The sequence below is a fragment of the Ricinus communis genome, chromosome 5 (genome assembly GCF_019578655.1).
Source record: "Ricinus communis isolate WT05 ecotype wild-type chromosome 5, ASM1957865v1, whole genome shotgun sequence".
Taxonomy (NCBI): domain Eukaryota; kingdom Viridiplantae; phylum Streptophyta; class Magnoliopsida; order Malpighiales; family Euphorbiaceae; genus Ricinus; species Ricinus communis.
In genome coordinates, this window is record NC_063260.1 from 1,589,228 (window position 1) to 1,605,125 (window position 15,898).

A 15,898-nucleotide genomic window follows, 5' to 3' on the forward strand; every position below is an offset into this window, starting at 1 on the left:
CAAATAATGGTATACCTGAAGTTGTGCTTGCAAGGTTTCTTTAGTTCTCAATGGGGAAGGTTTAATTTACCTTTAAAAATATCATCAAAATTTTAGAGGATAAATTATTATGATATTTCTTAGCTGTATTAAAATAATTGTGACTCTCTTGAACTATATTAAAGATATTATATGTTAAATTTATAAAATCTAAAAAGACGAGATATTAAACTTTCGTTATGTATCTAAATAAATTATAAATTTAGGATAATTTCATTATAAATTTTAAAATAATTATATTTAATGTCATTTATAAAGTTTAGCAAAGCATATTTTTATTCTTAAAGTTTTATTTCTTGAAAATAAAAATTTATAGAAATTAAAGAATTATAATAACTTAATTTTAATGTAAAAAACTAATATTGTATTACCGTATATTGTGACTTTGTTTATAATTTAAATACTGTTAATTATGAAATTAGATTTACTAAACTTGCTATAAGTGAATAAGTTGTAGAGTTATATTAAATATATTTTAATCTATAAAAGAGTCATGTGATTTTATTTTAAAATCTATCATAACAAGTTTACCATGCTTGCCTTATTTTCTTAAATCTGAAGTTACTAATTTAAGATTTTGATATTATGATTTATTAAATTAAAGTTCTTGTTATAGTTTAATTATAAGAAGATATTTAAAATATCATACCAAATTTTTATTTTTATTTTGTTATGGTTCATACATTTGACTAGTTTATTTATTGATAATTAAAACAAAAATATTTTAATTTCAATTTTAAAGTTTAAAGACCTATTCGTATATTTTATCATAATTTAGTAATAAATTATAGGGATAATTAATATTTGCAATCTAGTTATCCTTGATGATATCAGTAATTAGTTTAGTAAGTAGATTTATGGCTTCTGCAATTATTTTATTTTTTTTTATTCTAACTTTATTTATGTCCTCAGTGGATAGGCCTTCTAATAACTCTCCATAGAAAAAAATATTATATTAATAATTTAATATTTTTTAACTCTAAGTATGTAATATTTTTTAAAAATATATGTACACAGTCTTTTGTGTTATTAAAACAAATATATTAATATACTATGGATACTTTTGTCATATTACATTTTATTAACAAAAGAATTGCATAAACTAATTTATTAAAAGGTCCATATATTTAAAATAAAAATTCAACAAATCACAATAATACATATACAATAAAATTTTTGTACAATCATTCATTCATTTAAACTAAATAAAATTTATGATCATAGTTTATTAATTTTTTTAATTTAATACTTAATATTATTAATGAAATAATATAAATTAAAAATAAGATGTAAATAAAATTAGAATGAGAACAATAATACTAATATAAGTATTATAATACATGTAGTAATAGACAGAAGTGTCCTTTTATTCGTAAATTCCGTAAAAGTGTGTTTGTATAGTAAGAAAATTAGTGAAATTGGCACACATATTACTACATAAGGATAAGGAGATATTTTCTTAAAATGAAATTTAAAAATCTTAAAATAATTATAACTTAGAGTTTATTTTTATTTATAATTTACCTAAATTTGGTCAAAATTTTCTGTAATTATGCAGATACTAATAGGTTGCGTGTAAATATGTTTGACTTATTTATATATTTTAATTTTTAATTTAATATATTTATCTATTTTAATTATTTTATTATTATTATATAATTTTTTATTTTTTATTAATTATTATCTTATTCTATTAATTATTATTATTTTGTTCTATTAATTATTATCTTGTTCTATTAATTATTACCTTATTCTATTAATTATTATTATTTTGTTCTGTTAATTATTATCTTGTTCTATTAATTATTATCTTATTCTATTAATTATTATTATTTTGTTCTGTTAATTATTATCTTGTTCTATTAATTATTATCTTATTCTATTAATTATTATTATTTTGTTCTGTTAATTATTATCTTATTCTATTAATTATTACTATTTTGTTCTATTAATTATTATCTTGTTCTATCTATTATTATCTTGTTCTATCTATTATTTAAATTAATTATAATTATATTTATATTAAATTTAGATATCTGTCATGTGATTCCGTTGTCGTCCAGCGGTTAGGATATCTGGCTTTCACCCAGGAGACCCGGGTTCGATTCCCGGCAACGGAATTCCTATTTTACATTTCAAAATTGTTTTTTTTTTTTAGAAATTACCATTTAGACACACAAAAATAAATAAAAAAGCTCCATTTGTTATCTGTTTTTACTTTTCAACCAAAAGTTCCTTATTAATTTCACTGAAGAATTAGCATTACAACTTAAAAACCAGCTACATGGAAAGAAGAAAACCATATCACCATCTCTTCCGTGAGCTGCTCTTCTCTCTTGTATGTTCTTTCTTCTTGTCCCATTGCGAACCGGCACACTGGACATGTTTTCCGGCACACATTGAACCATCTGTCAATGCAGACTCTATGAAACCTGTGCATGCAAGGAAGGACACGCATATTCTCACCTCCCTTCAGTCTTGACAAGCAAACACAACAGAACTCACCTTCAGCCTCGGCGGTCTCAGCCGAGCATGATCCACCAGGAGATGTAAGCTCCCCGTCTTTTGAGTTCTCCGAGACATTTAGTGCAGTTGCTTCATAAGATTTTACATCTTTAATTCTCAGCTGCCTTCTCGGACTCATGTAGTTGTAAATGAAAGAGGCCAACTTCTTGAACACCATTTGGACTAATAGGCAGGATTAGCATTTGAATTACATCTTTAATAAGAGGAATTAAGCAGATGCAGATGTGCATGTGTGTGTGCAAGTGATGGTTCTTTCTGCTGTGTAGTTATTTTTAGAGTGGTTTAGAAGAGTTGTTGTTAGATATAGAGAGACGATTCTGAGTTTTCAACAAAAAAGCGGTTGTACCTAAATATGAGTGTTACACATGACCTTTTTGTATTACATTAGTAAAATTACTTACCAACTCCAGCTTCTTCATTTGAAGTGAGTGGGTTGTCCGCGAGTTGTACTCTGCAATCATATACCCAAAAAATTTCTATCTTTTCATGTTGACTGCTCATAAATTTGCCTCTGTAATGATGATTTCCGAGAATATCAGTTGCTACAAGACATAAATGTCAGTCAAAATTAGTTCTTATCTTATTTTCTCCATTCTGCTGCTCATATGCTACTGCAATCAAAGATCTTCTCTGTCTGAAGCAAACAGTGCTGAAGCATGAATAAACAACAATACTTTTCATCAAGATCATTTGAACATATATCTGAAAACCAGAGATTGCCACAATATTGGCAAATGAAGCCTTCTGGCGGTGTAATGGAAAATTATGTATAAATACATTGGGATAAGTTCAGGGCTACTTATGGTGTTCACCTTTTGTGTAGATCCATCCCTACTTGAGACTAATGGATGGTCTCACTTCTCACTTTGACCAGAAGTAAGATTTACTCATTGTTGGCAATTTCCCACATCATGACTTCTCAATTTTCAAGTGTATATCTCCCGCTTCCACCCTGCTCATGCGAGTTATACAGCCTTCGATTCTACTTGCATCTGAAAATGGTTTAAAATATCGAGGATACAGTCTGATACTGTTACACTGATTCTGATTATATGGCGATACCAAACAATGTTCAGAATACCGTTATATAATTTTATGCTCTATTAGGAGTTTTAAAATTTACAGTAGCAGCAAACAAAACGGTTTGATACCATTACACTGATTCGGATACTGAAATGGTTCATAATGCTGTTATTTAAAACCCTGCAGAGTTCCTATATACCATTTTACAATCTACTTGGGATTAAGTTAGGGGCAGGACAGGGAGTGAATGCTTGTCTAGAAACAGCAGCACACCTGTACCAAAATGAAAAGCACTAAACTCTGCTTAAAGAAGGTAGCTCCCTCTCAGGAAAAGCCATAGCACATTAGCAACTCGTATAGAATCACATACCCCAGTCACCACTGAACCACACTTGAGAAGCTGCTACATTTTTTAATCTTGAAACAATGGGATATTTGAAGAAGCTTGGATTGGAGTACATATCTCCTAAAGCAGAATTCATTTGAGAATCTTTGCTGAGAAAGTAACTCCTCAATGAGTTAACCTTTGTAGCATGTATACTAACAGTTGAATACAAACAAATCCTATTGAGGCATCGACACAAGACAAACCTCAACATGACGATATTTTAGGGTCCATAAAAGTATCTCTAATACACTCTTTATATATGTCAAACTCTTTATTTTAAAAAGTCATATATTAAAATGGCATTTCCAATACACTCTTTATTCTTTAAATATAAAATAGAGAGTCAATTTGGCTCTCTATATATGGAGAGCCAAACTTCACTCTTTACTCTATATTTAATAAATGCACTACAAATTTCTATGCATTTGATTTAATTAATATTTCTTTTTCTTGTTTTTCTATTGATAAAAATTTAAAGAAAAAATGAAAGAGAAATTAAAACTATGAATGCTTATAAAAATAAAAGCAAGATAAAAAATAGAATATAAAGAGTCTATTAGATTTAAATAAGATATTTTACTCTCTATATTTGAATATTCCTTAAGATATTCTTTATTATTAGAAATCATGTTCTTTAAAATAAAGAGAACCATTGGAGATGCTCTAATACTTTCATATTTCTTCATCCGGAAGCGGATACCAATTCAGCAGATTTAGTTCTCAGTATCAGCAGATAGTATAACCTAGCTTATACTATAATGTAATGTCAAGTTAACCTCAACAGCTTCAGCATACTCCGTGACAAACCGAGGCCTATAGCCAACCACCTCATCCAAACCAAAAAATTTACAAATAAAAAAAGTTCAAAACAGAATAAATATATTTAAAAAAAAATTAAGCTCTCATTGGCAAGAATGTACTAACTAACATTCGATTAATTATTGCACGAACACTTTACTGCATTTGAAAGCATCAAAATAGATATTTTTCAACCTTTTAACTCATTTCTCCGTAACAGAAATTTTATAAGAAAATAGTCAGTGGTTACAAGATAATGACTTTACTCTTGCTATTGTTGACTGCAAGTACCTTATAAATATAGTTGAAGGAAGAAAAAAGAAAGTCTTTCTTTGATGGAAAGAAGCAATTCACCACAATCAAACAAACCTAATAAAAAGTAGCTCCTTTCAAGTTACACAATATTTCAATAACTTGAGCTTTATTGACTACCTCACTGTTTTGTGAAAGATGAATCAGTAGCAACAGAATCTTGTTTTTTCTCTTCATCAGTTTCAAGAATCTTGCCATCCAATGGAACCAAGCAAGGGATCCCATCTTTTATCTATGAAATAAACACAAGCAAGAAAATCACCTATATAGAATAACTATCATAATGAATATAACATATATGATTGTGTATAGCTGTTGATGCAAAATTTCACCAGTAATTCCAAGCTGGCCAAAGGGGTTTTAAAAGTAGAATAAAGTGACAGAAACTTATTACGACTTACAGGATAAGAGACACCAATAGCATCACTGATAAGAGAATTAGTTGCTTCACAGATCCTGTTTCCAAGAAGAAATCATACAACAAAATCCACTTAACAATTCTAAAAAAAATGGCCAGAAAAACTTCTTTTTCTTCCAAAAAAAAAAGAAAAAAAAAGAGAGACCCAATATTGGTTTACCTTAAGGGTTGCTTAGAAAGTGGGCAGACAAGAATCTCTGATAGAGTCTTGTTAATTCCATTTCCTGCTTCTTTCAATAGCGTTCTACTCAATCTCACCATTTTTCCCCCGCTCAAATTCTTACTTTGCGAATTTTCCTGTTTATTTAACATTTTGCTGCGTGCTTGTACTTAAAACGCACCGCTTTGTATCTCTGGCTCATCTTACGTCGTCGTTTACAGCCATTTTCTCCCTCTGCTTTTCGGGGCTGATTACTAATACCTGACTATTACTTAATAATATGCAGCTTGGTCTTTTCCCAAAAAAAACTATGCATCTTGGTCCCTATTAAGTAAAATTTATAATAACCCCAATAAAATAATATCCAGTTAAATAATTTAGAAGTGTGGGCCTTTTAGTGGTATTTATTGTATAGGTTAAGGGTTATCTTTTGCATTTACCTTTACTAGAAATAGACTGATTTAGAGAGTACAGCTATAAAATTGATTTTTATGGTTATTAAACTATATTTTTTTATCAAATTAGTCCTTTAATCACATTGATTTTAAACAGAAAAAGATAACAGCTAATTTTATAAAAATACAAAAATATTTTAACGTAACAAAAAACGTAAATGGGCAATCAATGTATAAGAAAATAAAAGTAATTAGTAATTACCACTCTTCATTATCATCAACCTCTAATCCCTTCATACAATTTTCCTATGCAGAAAGGTAATAAAGCTTTAGGTGCTTGTGTACAGCTGAAACCCCCATATAAAATAGGAACTAACTTGCTTCATTATGAAGAGTGGAATGCATATACAAAATGACCAACAAGACAGGTTCTACTCTTATGATAATGACCCTTTTCCTTCTTCAGCATCTTGTTATTTGAAGAATATTGCTTTTCACAGGCCCAAATCTAACAAATTCGCCTATTGAAGTTTCAAATCTATCACTTCCTGTGCACCTCCAAGTTTTCTGAAGAAGTGAGTCTCTAATCAATCTAAGAACTCTCTTATCTTCATATCTATGCTATACAGTTGCTAATGAAGCCCATCTTCTGATACAATAGTTGACAAAAGCACATAGTTTATTTATTCTTGACAAATGAGTCCCATTATGATTTCCTAGGTTAGCACTTCACTACCAAATCGAAAATTCTTGTTTAGTCCATATATGTGTGTGTGTGTGTGTGTGTGTGTTCCATATAATGATGTTAGCAGTTAGTGATTTTTGTTATAAGATTTTTATACCTTTTGTTTTAATTTATTTAATTTAATTGAGTATCTCAATCAACTAATACTGTTATCATTTTATAATTTCACACCAATATAATATATGCAGTGTTAATAATACAATATTTTTATATAATATCATATATAATTATGCATCACAATTCTATAAATATAATTAAAATATCTCTTTAAAATTTTATTTGTTAATCAATTATGATTTGTTATTAATTTCTCAAAGTAATTATTTTGACTGTTAAATTACTTTAAAATAATTATATATTGAAATTGCCTTTAATTCCAATAATATATTATACAACATTAATGATTTTTATTATTTTAGTACTAAAAGTGTTTAAAATATATAAAATATGAAAATACCATAAAGAAAAACTCACTACATAAAAATGCACAATCACAAAAGCGCAACATAAAACATTAACAAATTTAATAATAAAAATAAATTAATAAAATAAATCATAGGATAATCATTTATTAAAAAATAAATTATAGGCCCTTTTCATCAATACGTAAAGTTTTTTATATTTTCTCCTAATTAAGGCCTTAGATCTACTAGAATATGTCGTTATCCTACATCGAATATATAACAAATATTAAACGAATTTAAAACATATAGAATAAATTAATTACCACAATTTTATTTCACACTAATAGTTAAAACTATCATATCTTTGAATATTAGGTTTATTTTCTCTTTCGATCATATTCTAGTCTAATCTATTTTATTTTCTATTTTGATTCCTTTTATATACTAAATTATATGTATCCTCTTAATGTGGGGAGATATGATCAGTTGTAATCAATAAGGAGTAAAGTGCATATATGTTGGCAAAGCTTGGAATCTAAACGTTAAAAGTGTATAGTAAGACAAACCCGAGGTGTCTTTTTGTAATTAACCCTTCTTCTTCTTCTTCTAGCCTTCAGCGCCTCCAAAACTGAGAACTATTTTATTCTGCCATACATAATTGCTCAAATCTAAACCCCAAATACCCGGTTCATAGAGCAATTAGTATGCGTTGAACTACATCGAGTTCAATGGTGGATCAAATCAAAGTCCCAAATGAATGGCAAGAATTCCAATGCGAGACCTTTTACAAATCAGATTAATAAACACCATTCTTAGTGCCCATCACCACAGCTCTTCAATTCTGATTACTCCCCAGCAAAACAATCACTTCTTAATTACTCCCCAGCAAAACAATCACTTCTTATCATCTCTATTTTTATCATCATATTCTTCTTTGCCATATGTTGGAAAAGATAGACCAATTTCTATTTATCACCCAAGTATTGAACTTCTCAAATCATGTCAAAACACAAAACATCTCCTTCAAATTCAATCAAAGTTGATTACTTGTGGGCTCTTTCCCTTTTGGGCTGCTAGACTTTTGAAATACTATTCGGACTTTGGTCATATTCATCACACTAGTTTGGTCTTTAATTACATTGATTCTCCAGGTACTTTTTGTGTCAATAATGTTATTAAGGCTTATTCAGTTAGTTCAAAACCGCAACAAGCTGTGGTTTTTTATTTCGATATGCTAAAAAATGGGTTTTTACCTAATAGTTACACTTTTGTTTCACTCTTTGGTGCTTGTGCGAAAATGGGTTGTCTTCAATCTGGGCAAAAGTGTCATGGCCAAGTTTTGAAGAATGGGGTTGATTGCATTTTGCCAGTACAGAACTCATTGATTCATTTTTATGGCTGTTGTGGGTTAGTGGAACTTGCTAGGAAGGTGTTCGATGAAATGTCTCAAGCGGATTTAGTGTCTTGGAATTCAATTGTTAATGCGTATGCCAACGTTGGTGAATTGGATACTGCTCATGATATTTTTAATATAATGCTGGGGAAAACTGTTGTTTCCTGGAATGTCATGATTTATGGGTACTTAAAGGGTAATAACCCTGGGTGTTCATTGATGCTATTCAGGAAAATGGTGAATAGTGGTCTGCGAGGAAACGATAAGACTATGGTAAGTGTGCTTAGTGCTTGCGGCAAGTCAGCTAGGCTAACAGAAGGACGTTCGATTCATGGATTTCTTATCAGGACATCCCTGAACTTCAGTGTAATTCTTTTGACATCTTTGATGGATATGTATAGCAAATGCCAGAAGGTGAAACTTGCACGGAGTATTTTTGATAGCATGGTTCATAGGAATTTGATTTGCTGGAACGCAATGATTTTGGGTCATTGCATTCATGGAAAACCAGCAGATGGACTTGATCTATTTGCAGAAATGGTAAATTCAACAGGAGAAACTATCCTTCCGGATGAAGTTACTTACATAGGGGTTATAAGTGCTTGTGCTCGAGCAGGATTATTGACAGAGGGCAGAAAATTTTTCAGCCAAATGATGGACAAGTATACTATAAAGCCAAATTTTGCTCATTATTGGTGCATGGCCAATCTTTATGCAGGTGTGGGGCTAATTCAAGAGGCAGAAAACATATTAGTAGAAATGCCAAAGGATGATGAGAATATTTCATCAGAATCCTTGACCTGGGCTAATTTGCTTAGCTCATGCCGTTTCCAAGCGGATGCTACTTTGGGGGAAAGAATTGCGAAATCACTGATTGATATGGAACCTCAGAATTTCTTGCACTATCGGTTGTTACTGAATATCTATGCTGTGACAGGAAAATGGGATGATGTTGCCAGGGTAAGAGGGCTGGTGAAAGAAAGAAGGCTGGGAAGAATACCAGGCTGTCACCTTGTGGACTTGAAAGAAATTGTTCACACATACAGAGTGGGACATCTCTGGCAAGAAGGGAATGGTGAAACCAACATGATGATAGATGAAGTTGCGGAAAGTCCAAGTATGTGAATTGCTGGTTCAGAACAGCAACTACTGAACAAATTGTAGGCTGCAACATAGCCTCCGATGCTATTGCAGGTGAGGAAGGTACGAATCCCTCTGCCAGGGCCTTTCCTGATATGCACCTGCTCATTTTCATCATGGAGAATGTTCTAATGAGAGTTTTGTAGTTGATTGACATGAATAGGGATAGGTCATTTTAGAACTTCATACAAATGCATGTCAAATAGAAGTTTCGCAGAACAAGATCTTTAATGAGTTGGAATTTCAACCACATGATCTTGATTGGTGATTGATATATAGTAACAATTGAACTGTCGGAGATTGGCTATTACTAACAAGATCAGTTCTGAGTCATGCCAGTTTTGACTTGCTTCCTTTCTTTCTTCTTTACTTGACTGTCCATGATAAAAAAATAAAACTCTCCAAATTTTCGTCATGTTTAGAAAGATTGGATCTTTTATTGCATTCCGTTGCAGTGGAAGTGGAGGAATTACTACAGTTAAAGAGAGGTGTAAATGATCATCTCATGACTCATAACCTACTTCCAATTTCTAATTTGCTCTCTCAGTTACAAGGGCAACACTCGCACAACAGGCTAAGGCAAGCTAATCGTTTCTGGCAGTAGTCCAAATACGGGACGGTGTTGTAGGGTGAATTTTAATTCAGTGTATGGCAAAAGGGCACACTTGCAAAATCAAGAATACAGCTAAAGAAGACTAAAGAGGAACTCAACGGGCTGCCTCCTGCATAGACCAATAATGTAAATGACACTCATTACCAGCAGGTGATTGATTACAAGGGAAATCCATCCACCCCCAAAATCCAAGTATTATTTACATTTAATTTAACCATAAAAAGAAAGTGCCAATAAGTCAGGAATAGTTATAAAACCAAGGCTTAAGTCTACTCGCTAACATAAACCAACAATGTAGATCCACTAATGGAAACCATATTCCATAATTGCTCCTCGCACCGTGCTACAAGTACGTCATTCAAATGCCCACTGGTTCTCCCTACGAACCTCTTCTTCCTCCTCAGGAGTAAAATCATTCTTGATGTTAAATGTCTTCCGGATCTCCTCAGGGGTCTTTCCCTTGATCATGTCAGCAACAGTCTGGCAAGTCAAGTCCAGTAGGCCCTTGATGTTCAAATAGTTGGCAGCCTGGAAAACATGGTCCAATGACAAATTAGAATTTTGGCCAAGGCTACAAAACCAACATCCTGCGAACACTGGAATTAAGGAAGTAGCAATTCTTATCTTATAAATGTTAGCTTTTGTCTAGTATTAGTAGCTAAAAGCATTTGAAGAAAGTGATAAATCGTAACGAGATCTACCAAGTACAATGACAGAATTTTCAATAAATAAGAATGAAAAGGGAATGTCTACAAGCATTTATAGAATTAAAACCGAAAACATTGTGCGAGAACTAATGTTAAATTATGCATAATTAAATAAGAATTCTTCAGCACGATGCACAACATTGTTCTCTAAAGAACTATGACAGTTGAAACTTAGATTAAAGTAATAAACTAACCCATAAAGAATTTATTATCGAGCATCTATTGCAACAATAAAGTAAGTGTCAATAAAAAGACAAGAGAGGATGATATAAATTAATCAATCCTAAGTGTATTATAGAATGTTTTTACAATTAGACATCTCAATACACATAAGTTTTCCATCTCTTAGATATATTCCTATAGGCATCTATATATCTTCAGAACCTTTCGCATCTTTAATGTTTGCATCAAAGCCAAATACATTTCATAAAATTAGTTAATCACAAAGAGAATCATGGTAGAATTATACATTCTAATAGCCCTCTCAGAAAAGGAAAACCTGGCATCATACCTGGTGGTGGTAAGGAAACCATTTTTCAGCAGGATTAAGCACTACTGACATGAAAGGCATGAAAGCTCATATACTATAAGTATAGCAATCTTTTAGCATCTTCGCCATTTTAAAATTTTCTTCAGCAACAATGAAATGTACTTCATATAGGTCCTGTTTACAGCTTGACAGATAATAGGCTAACATTATACTCACGTCCCCTCATGAAACCAACTATACATTCCTTTTACCGACTGTAGTAAAAGATCAAGATATAAAGTAAAAGCAACATCTCATTATCGTCTACATTGATACTTGAATCGCGAATCAAAATCCTAAGCTTATAAAAGAAAGTAATTGAGAAATGAGGACAAAGATATTAAAAGAACAGAAAAAAAATGATAACTAGTTCATGTTTAAGATCACAAAATTAGATAAGTAAAGAAAATCAATAGGTTTGGATGGTAAATCTTAGATCATTTCAGCTGCTAAGATTGCCAGTTCTTCCATACCATAACACTCCTCCTCCTATAAGTAAGTTGTTCAGGCTTAGTTTTAATTCATCAAACCTTTTAAAGCTAGTCAAAATGCTGTACTTAATAAAACCTCACAGAAAAACTTATTCAGGACCAGTTATATTTATATCATACCTACAGGAAGTGTTACTTTATGTAACTTGCTCGACGTTAGAAGGCCTAATCATTTTTAACATCTTCACAGTTACTTTCCTGAGAAGTCGGCTTGTTTTGTTTGGCCATTATCATAATTAGGAATAATAGTAATGAAAAACCATAAAAATCATTCCATAAATGTATGATTTACTAACCATTTTTCCATTAATAAAGATGTATAAAGTGTGTTTAAGACATGAAAAAAAATAATTGAATTAAATTCTACGCCGCGTAGGATTTAATGCGGTGGTGAATGGGGCACCGAGTAGCATAACACTGTAAAATTAATTGTAACTAAATAATAACTCCCAAAATCAACAAACAAAAGATCATTAGTTATCAACATAATAATTACGTTATCGGTCTCTCATACTTCTAAATAAAACACAATAATTAAATAATACCCACAAAAAGTAAACTAAATTAACCGCCGCGCAATCCAGTCACAAGCAAACTAACAAAATCACTAAAAAAAACCTAATAACAAACCCTAATCAGAAAAAATGCATAACCTAAATCCCAAAAAATGAACACGGCATTAATTAAGAAATTCAAATTCACATATATAAAATAATTAAAATAAAACACGAAAAATAAAGAAAGAATTCAGACCAGGATGAGATCAAAGAGAGTAGACTGATCAACTTTAACAAACTCAGCATCCCAAGCCTTGAGTTCATCATCCGTATTACTATTATTAATTGTACGATCTTCAGAGGATGATTTAGGAGTTTCAACGTGTTTCTTGCAGTACTCGATCACTTTCGCTAGGATCTTACTGGTGACGTTAGGTAACGGGATACCAGAATCCGCACAATCATCTTCTATCATGTGTTTTATCGTTTGGGACTCTAACGCCACCACCTCATCCACCTCAAACGGCTCTCCGTCACTGCTCTTCAGCGTTATCTTCTTAGACGACATCGTTTTCTCCACTCTTCCTTTCGGTTTCAACAAGACGATGTAATTTCGGTAATCGATGAAATGAAGAAACCCGACTGTGTTTTATTTATTTATAGAGAGTTCTTAATTCATTTATGTTTTGATTTATTTTGGGGAGGGGAGATTCTGTGCTATAGGGCTTACTTTAAGACTTACGCTTGCTTACGTATGATCGTCTGAATGCGTTTGTGTTAGGTAACGACTGGGATTGCGACAGGTGTAAATTGATTATGACTAGATGATGAGTTTAGTCAGCGTAGCAATTGAGGACCCCTTCTGTCACGATACAAAAGACGTCTACGTCGGTAAACGGTGAATTGGATTTTCAATAATTACAAGACCGAACCTCTGACTCGCTGTGGGTAGACCTGGCCAAGCGCCTGAGCCGTTGATTTCTCAGCTTATGTAAAAGTTGAACCGTTGAATGGTTCTTTTATGGTGCGGTTTATAGTTAGGATTATGATTTTGGTTTATTTTGGCCTTGGTTTGGTTTAACTTTAAATAATATAAAGAAATTTGAATTTAATTTGAGAAAAACATAAAGTTATTTTGTAAAAAGATGTTCAAATTTGTTACTTTCTTTAGTTTGTTTATTATTTCTTAAAAAAATTATTATATAATAATAATTACATGTTTTGATGAAAGTCAAGAATTATTCGCTAACTATTTATTTTTTAAATAAAATATTTTTTATTATTTATCGCTTTTATATATTAATACAATTTTTTTTAATTTATTCTTGTGTTGAAATAGATATAAATTTTACAATATCTATAGAAGGGTAATTTAATTCTAATTTTTCTATAATTAAACTTATTAAATGCTTTCTTAAGTGAATAATTAAAAAGCAACAATTAATATGGAATGAGAAAAATAGAATTTAATTTAATTAACTTTTAAGTGATTAAAATTAAAATTAATTTTGAATCGAATGAACTCAATTAAAATCTTATACTTTTAAATCTAGTCAATATTTCTTATATAAATGAATCAAATTTAAACGTAAAATTTAAATTTATTATAAACTTGAAAATCTAATTTTATTTTGAATTGTCGGTTTAGATTCGAGATCAATTCATATTCAACAGGAAAATAGAACCTTAACTGGTTGCTTTCTTTTTATAGTTTCAAATTGATTAGGAACTTTAATCAAAAGGTTAGTTCCAGTTGATTGGTTCAATTTTAGTTCACTTTAGATTCGATCAAGTCTTCAATTAGGTCTAATACTTGCAATTTGTTTCGGGCTTGATTCGATTCAAAAAATTAGTGATTCTAAGTTTATGATTTAAAACACCGAGACTTGAACTGATTCTTTCTATTTCAAAACTGACTTTGGCTTAATCCATTTTAAATTTTGATTCAGAAAAATAATTTTATTATTGTGTGATTAAATGACATTTACGTTGATATACTTTAAAATATATTGATGAGAACCCATGTAGCACAAGGAATCCTACTTCAACAAAGAATCTTAATTCCACTAAAAATTCTAATCCAGCAAGGAGTCCTGATGACATCTATTTAGGAGTTATTTGTTTCCTTGTTTATTTAGGAATTTTGACCATATCTTATTCCCTTTCTTTAAGGAGTTATTTGTTTCCTTGTTGATTTAAGAATTTTGGCCGCATATCCTAATCATTATAGGATTAGGATTATTTTGTTTTAAACTCTATAAATAGAGCGATGTAATTCGGTAAAAGTATGATCCTTTGATTGAATAAAAACATTATTTTTGCTTAAAAAGTTTCTTTGAATGTTCTTGGGATTAAAGCTTATTGTTTAGGTTTTGATTTTACTTCTACCTTAATTTAATTTTATTAACTTGTTAGTTTCTAGGATTAATTAAGTTCATCTCATTATACCTATTAATCTTATTTCTTTATAAATAAGGGTGATAGTTTCGTAAATAACTTTTGGCAAACTTTATAAGTATTGATCTTGGCATGTAATCTTCTCTTCTATAGAAGGTTTACATCATATATAACAAAAGCAACTACAATGAAATTAAAATTCAGTCGATCAAATTAACAAATCAACCAATATAAACTTTAAAATATTTTGATTGAAAATATTAAGAAGAAAACTAACATAGCAAACTAATTTTGTTATTAAAGATATAATTAAATCAGAATAAATGCTCAGTGGGTTTGGTATAGAAATAAAAGGAAGTTAAAATATGAAATTAAGAAAATAAAATAAAAAAGTGCGTTTAGTTTTCAATTCAAAGTCAAAATGATAGTGGTGCCTTGGTCTATAATGCCTTCCCCATTTACCAGGCAAACTTTGATTGATTCTCAATTCCTCCATCTTCTTTAATTGCACCATAAAAAGGTTTTTCTTTCACTTGTTTAGCTTGGCACTTAAGAATTACAAGTTTTCCATTAAAATATGGACACATAGAAATAAGATTTTATTTATAAAAGAAATCTCTTTATTCTTTTATAAAATTTGTTTGAAATTGCCGTTCGGTGCTCAAAATATAGGTTTGGATATTTTCTAGTTTAATATATTAATTTTTTAATTTATCTACAAACTGCTTTTCTCAAATTTACTTTAAAAAAAAGCATATATTTATCTATTTTTTAAAAAAATTAATTTTTAAAACTCAAAATATCATTCAAAATAAAAATAAAAATTATTTTTCTCAAGCTCAATGCCAAATTTACCTTTAACGATGCATGCAAACTTGGGTTTCAAATATATTTTAATTTATTAAATAGATATTTGTGTCGGA

General features: G+C 30.4%; 4 protein-coding genes and 1 non-coding gene across 8 annotated transcripts; 2 read left to right on the top strand and 3 right to left on the bottom strand.

Moving 5' to 3' along the window:
• Positions 1–2,087: 2,087 nt before the first annotated feature.
• TRNAE-UUC lies at positions 2,088–2,159 on the top strand. Its single transcript has one exon. It is a non-coding gene; the product is annotated as a tRNA-Glu (tRNA).
• Positions 2,160–2,222: 63 nt separating this feature from the next.
• Positions 2,223–4,482, bottom strand: LOC8268088 (RING-H2 finger protein ATL66). 3 transcript variants are annotated; one of them, XM_048375163.1, is made up of 3 exons: positions 3,378–4,482; positions 2,967–3,107; positions 2,223–2,727 (listed from the first exon to the last, which is right to left on the bottom strand). In XM_048375163.1, exons 2-3 carry the CDS (start codon positions 3,064–3,066, stop codon positions 2,309–2,311), a joined length of 519 nt encoding a protein of 172 aa, XP_048231120.1. In that variant the 5' UTR covers positions 3,067–3,107; positions 3,378–4,482; the 3' UTR covers positions 2,223–2,308. The 3 variants fall into 3 exon arrangements, with proteins under 3 accessions (XP_048231120.1, XP_048231119.1, XP_048231118.1); XM_048375162.1 differs by having other exon boundaries at positions 2,967–3,214; positions 3,378–4,481; XM_048375161.1 differs by having other exon boundaries at positions 2,967–4,481.
• A 498-nt stretch (positions 4,483–4,980) lies between these two features.
• LOC8268072 (UPF0434 protein Pmen_1615) lies at positions 4,981–5,978 on the bottom strand. 2 transcript variants are annotated; one of them, XM_048375164.1, is made up of 3 exons: positions 5,665–5,978; positions 5,419–5,542; positions 4,981–5,318 (listed from the first exon to the last, which is right to left on the bottom strand). In XM_048375164.1, exons 1-3 carry the CDS (start codon positions 5,814–5,816, stop codon positions 5,208–5,210), a joined length of 387 nt encoding a protein of 128 aa, XP_048231121.1. In that variant the 5' UTR covers positions 5,817–5,978; the 3' UTR covers positions 4,981–5,207. The 2 variants fall into 2 exon arrangements, with proteins under 2 accessions (XP_048231121.1, XP_002531148.2); XM_002531102.4 differs by having other exon boundaries at positions 5,488–5,542; positions 5,665–5,948.
• A 1,833-nt stretch (positions 5,979–7,811) lies between these two features.
• LOC107262206 (pentatricopeptide repeat-containing protein At3g51320) lies at positions 7,812–10,089 on the top strand. Its single transcript, XM_015726586.3, has one exon. It carries the CDS (start codon positions 7,966–7,968, stop codon positions 9,724–9,726), a length of 1,761 nt encoding a protein of 586 aa, XP_015582072.2. The 5' UTR covers positions 7,812–7,965; the 3' UTR covers positions 9,727–10,089.
• A 338-nt stretch (positions 10,090–10,427) lies between these two features.
• LOC8268074 (SKP1-like protein 1A) lies at positions 10,428–13,239 on the bottom strand. The gene is made up of 2 exons (XM_002531104.4): positions 12,835–13,239; positions 10,428–10,882 (listed from the first exon to the last, which is right to left on the bottom strand). The coding sequence occupies exons 1-2, from the start codon at positions 13,144–13,146 to the stop codon at positions 10,709–10,711; spliced, it is 486 nt and encodes a 161-aa protein (XP_002531150.1). The 5' UTR covers positions 13,147–13,239; the 3' UTR covers positions 10,428–10,708.
• Positions 13,240–15,898: the final 2,659 nt, after the last annotated feature.

Excerpts from the sequence above, each read along its gene's own strand:
- LOC8268074 (XM_002531104.4), bottom strand. The coding sequence starts at position 13,146 with ATGTCGTCTAAGAAGATAACGCTGAAGAGCAGTGACGGAGAGCCGTTT. Across the intron at positions 10,883-12,834 it reads CTCTCTTTGATCTCATCCTG|GCTGCCAACTATTTGAACAT; the intron begins GTCTGAATTCTT and ends CATGTTTTCCAG.
- LOC8268088 (XM_048375163.1), bottom strand. The coding sequence starts at position 3,066 with ATGAGCAGTCAACATGAAAAGATAGAAATTTTTTGGGTATATGATTGC. Across the intron at positions 2,728-2,966 it reads AAATGAAGAAGCTGGAGTTG|TCCAAATGGTGTTCAAGAAG; the intron begins GTAAGTAATTTT and ends CCTGCCTATTAG.
- LOC8268072 (XM_048375164.1), bottom strand. The coding sequence starts at position 5,816 with ATGTTAAATAAACAGGAAAATTCGCAAAGTAAGAATTTGAGCGGGGGA. Across the intron at positions 5,543-5,664 it reads CTTTCTAAGCAACCCTTAAG|GATCTGTGAAGCAACTAATT; the intron begins GTAAACCAATAT and ends TCTTGGAAACAG. Across the intron at positions 5,319-5,418 it reads TGGCCAGCTTGGAATTACTG|ATAAAAGATGGGATCCCTTG; the intron begins GTGAAATTTTGC and ends TTTATTTCATAG.
- LOC107262206 (XM_015726586.3), top strand. The coding sequence starts at position 7,966 with ATGGCAAGAATTCCAATGCGAGACCTTTTACAAATCAGATTAATAAAC.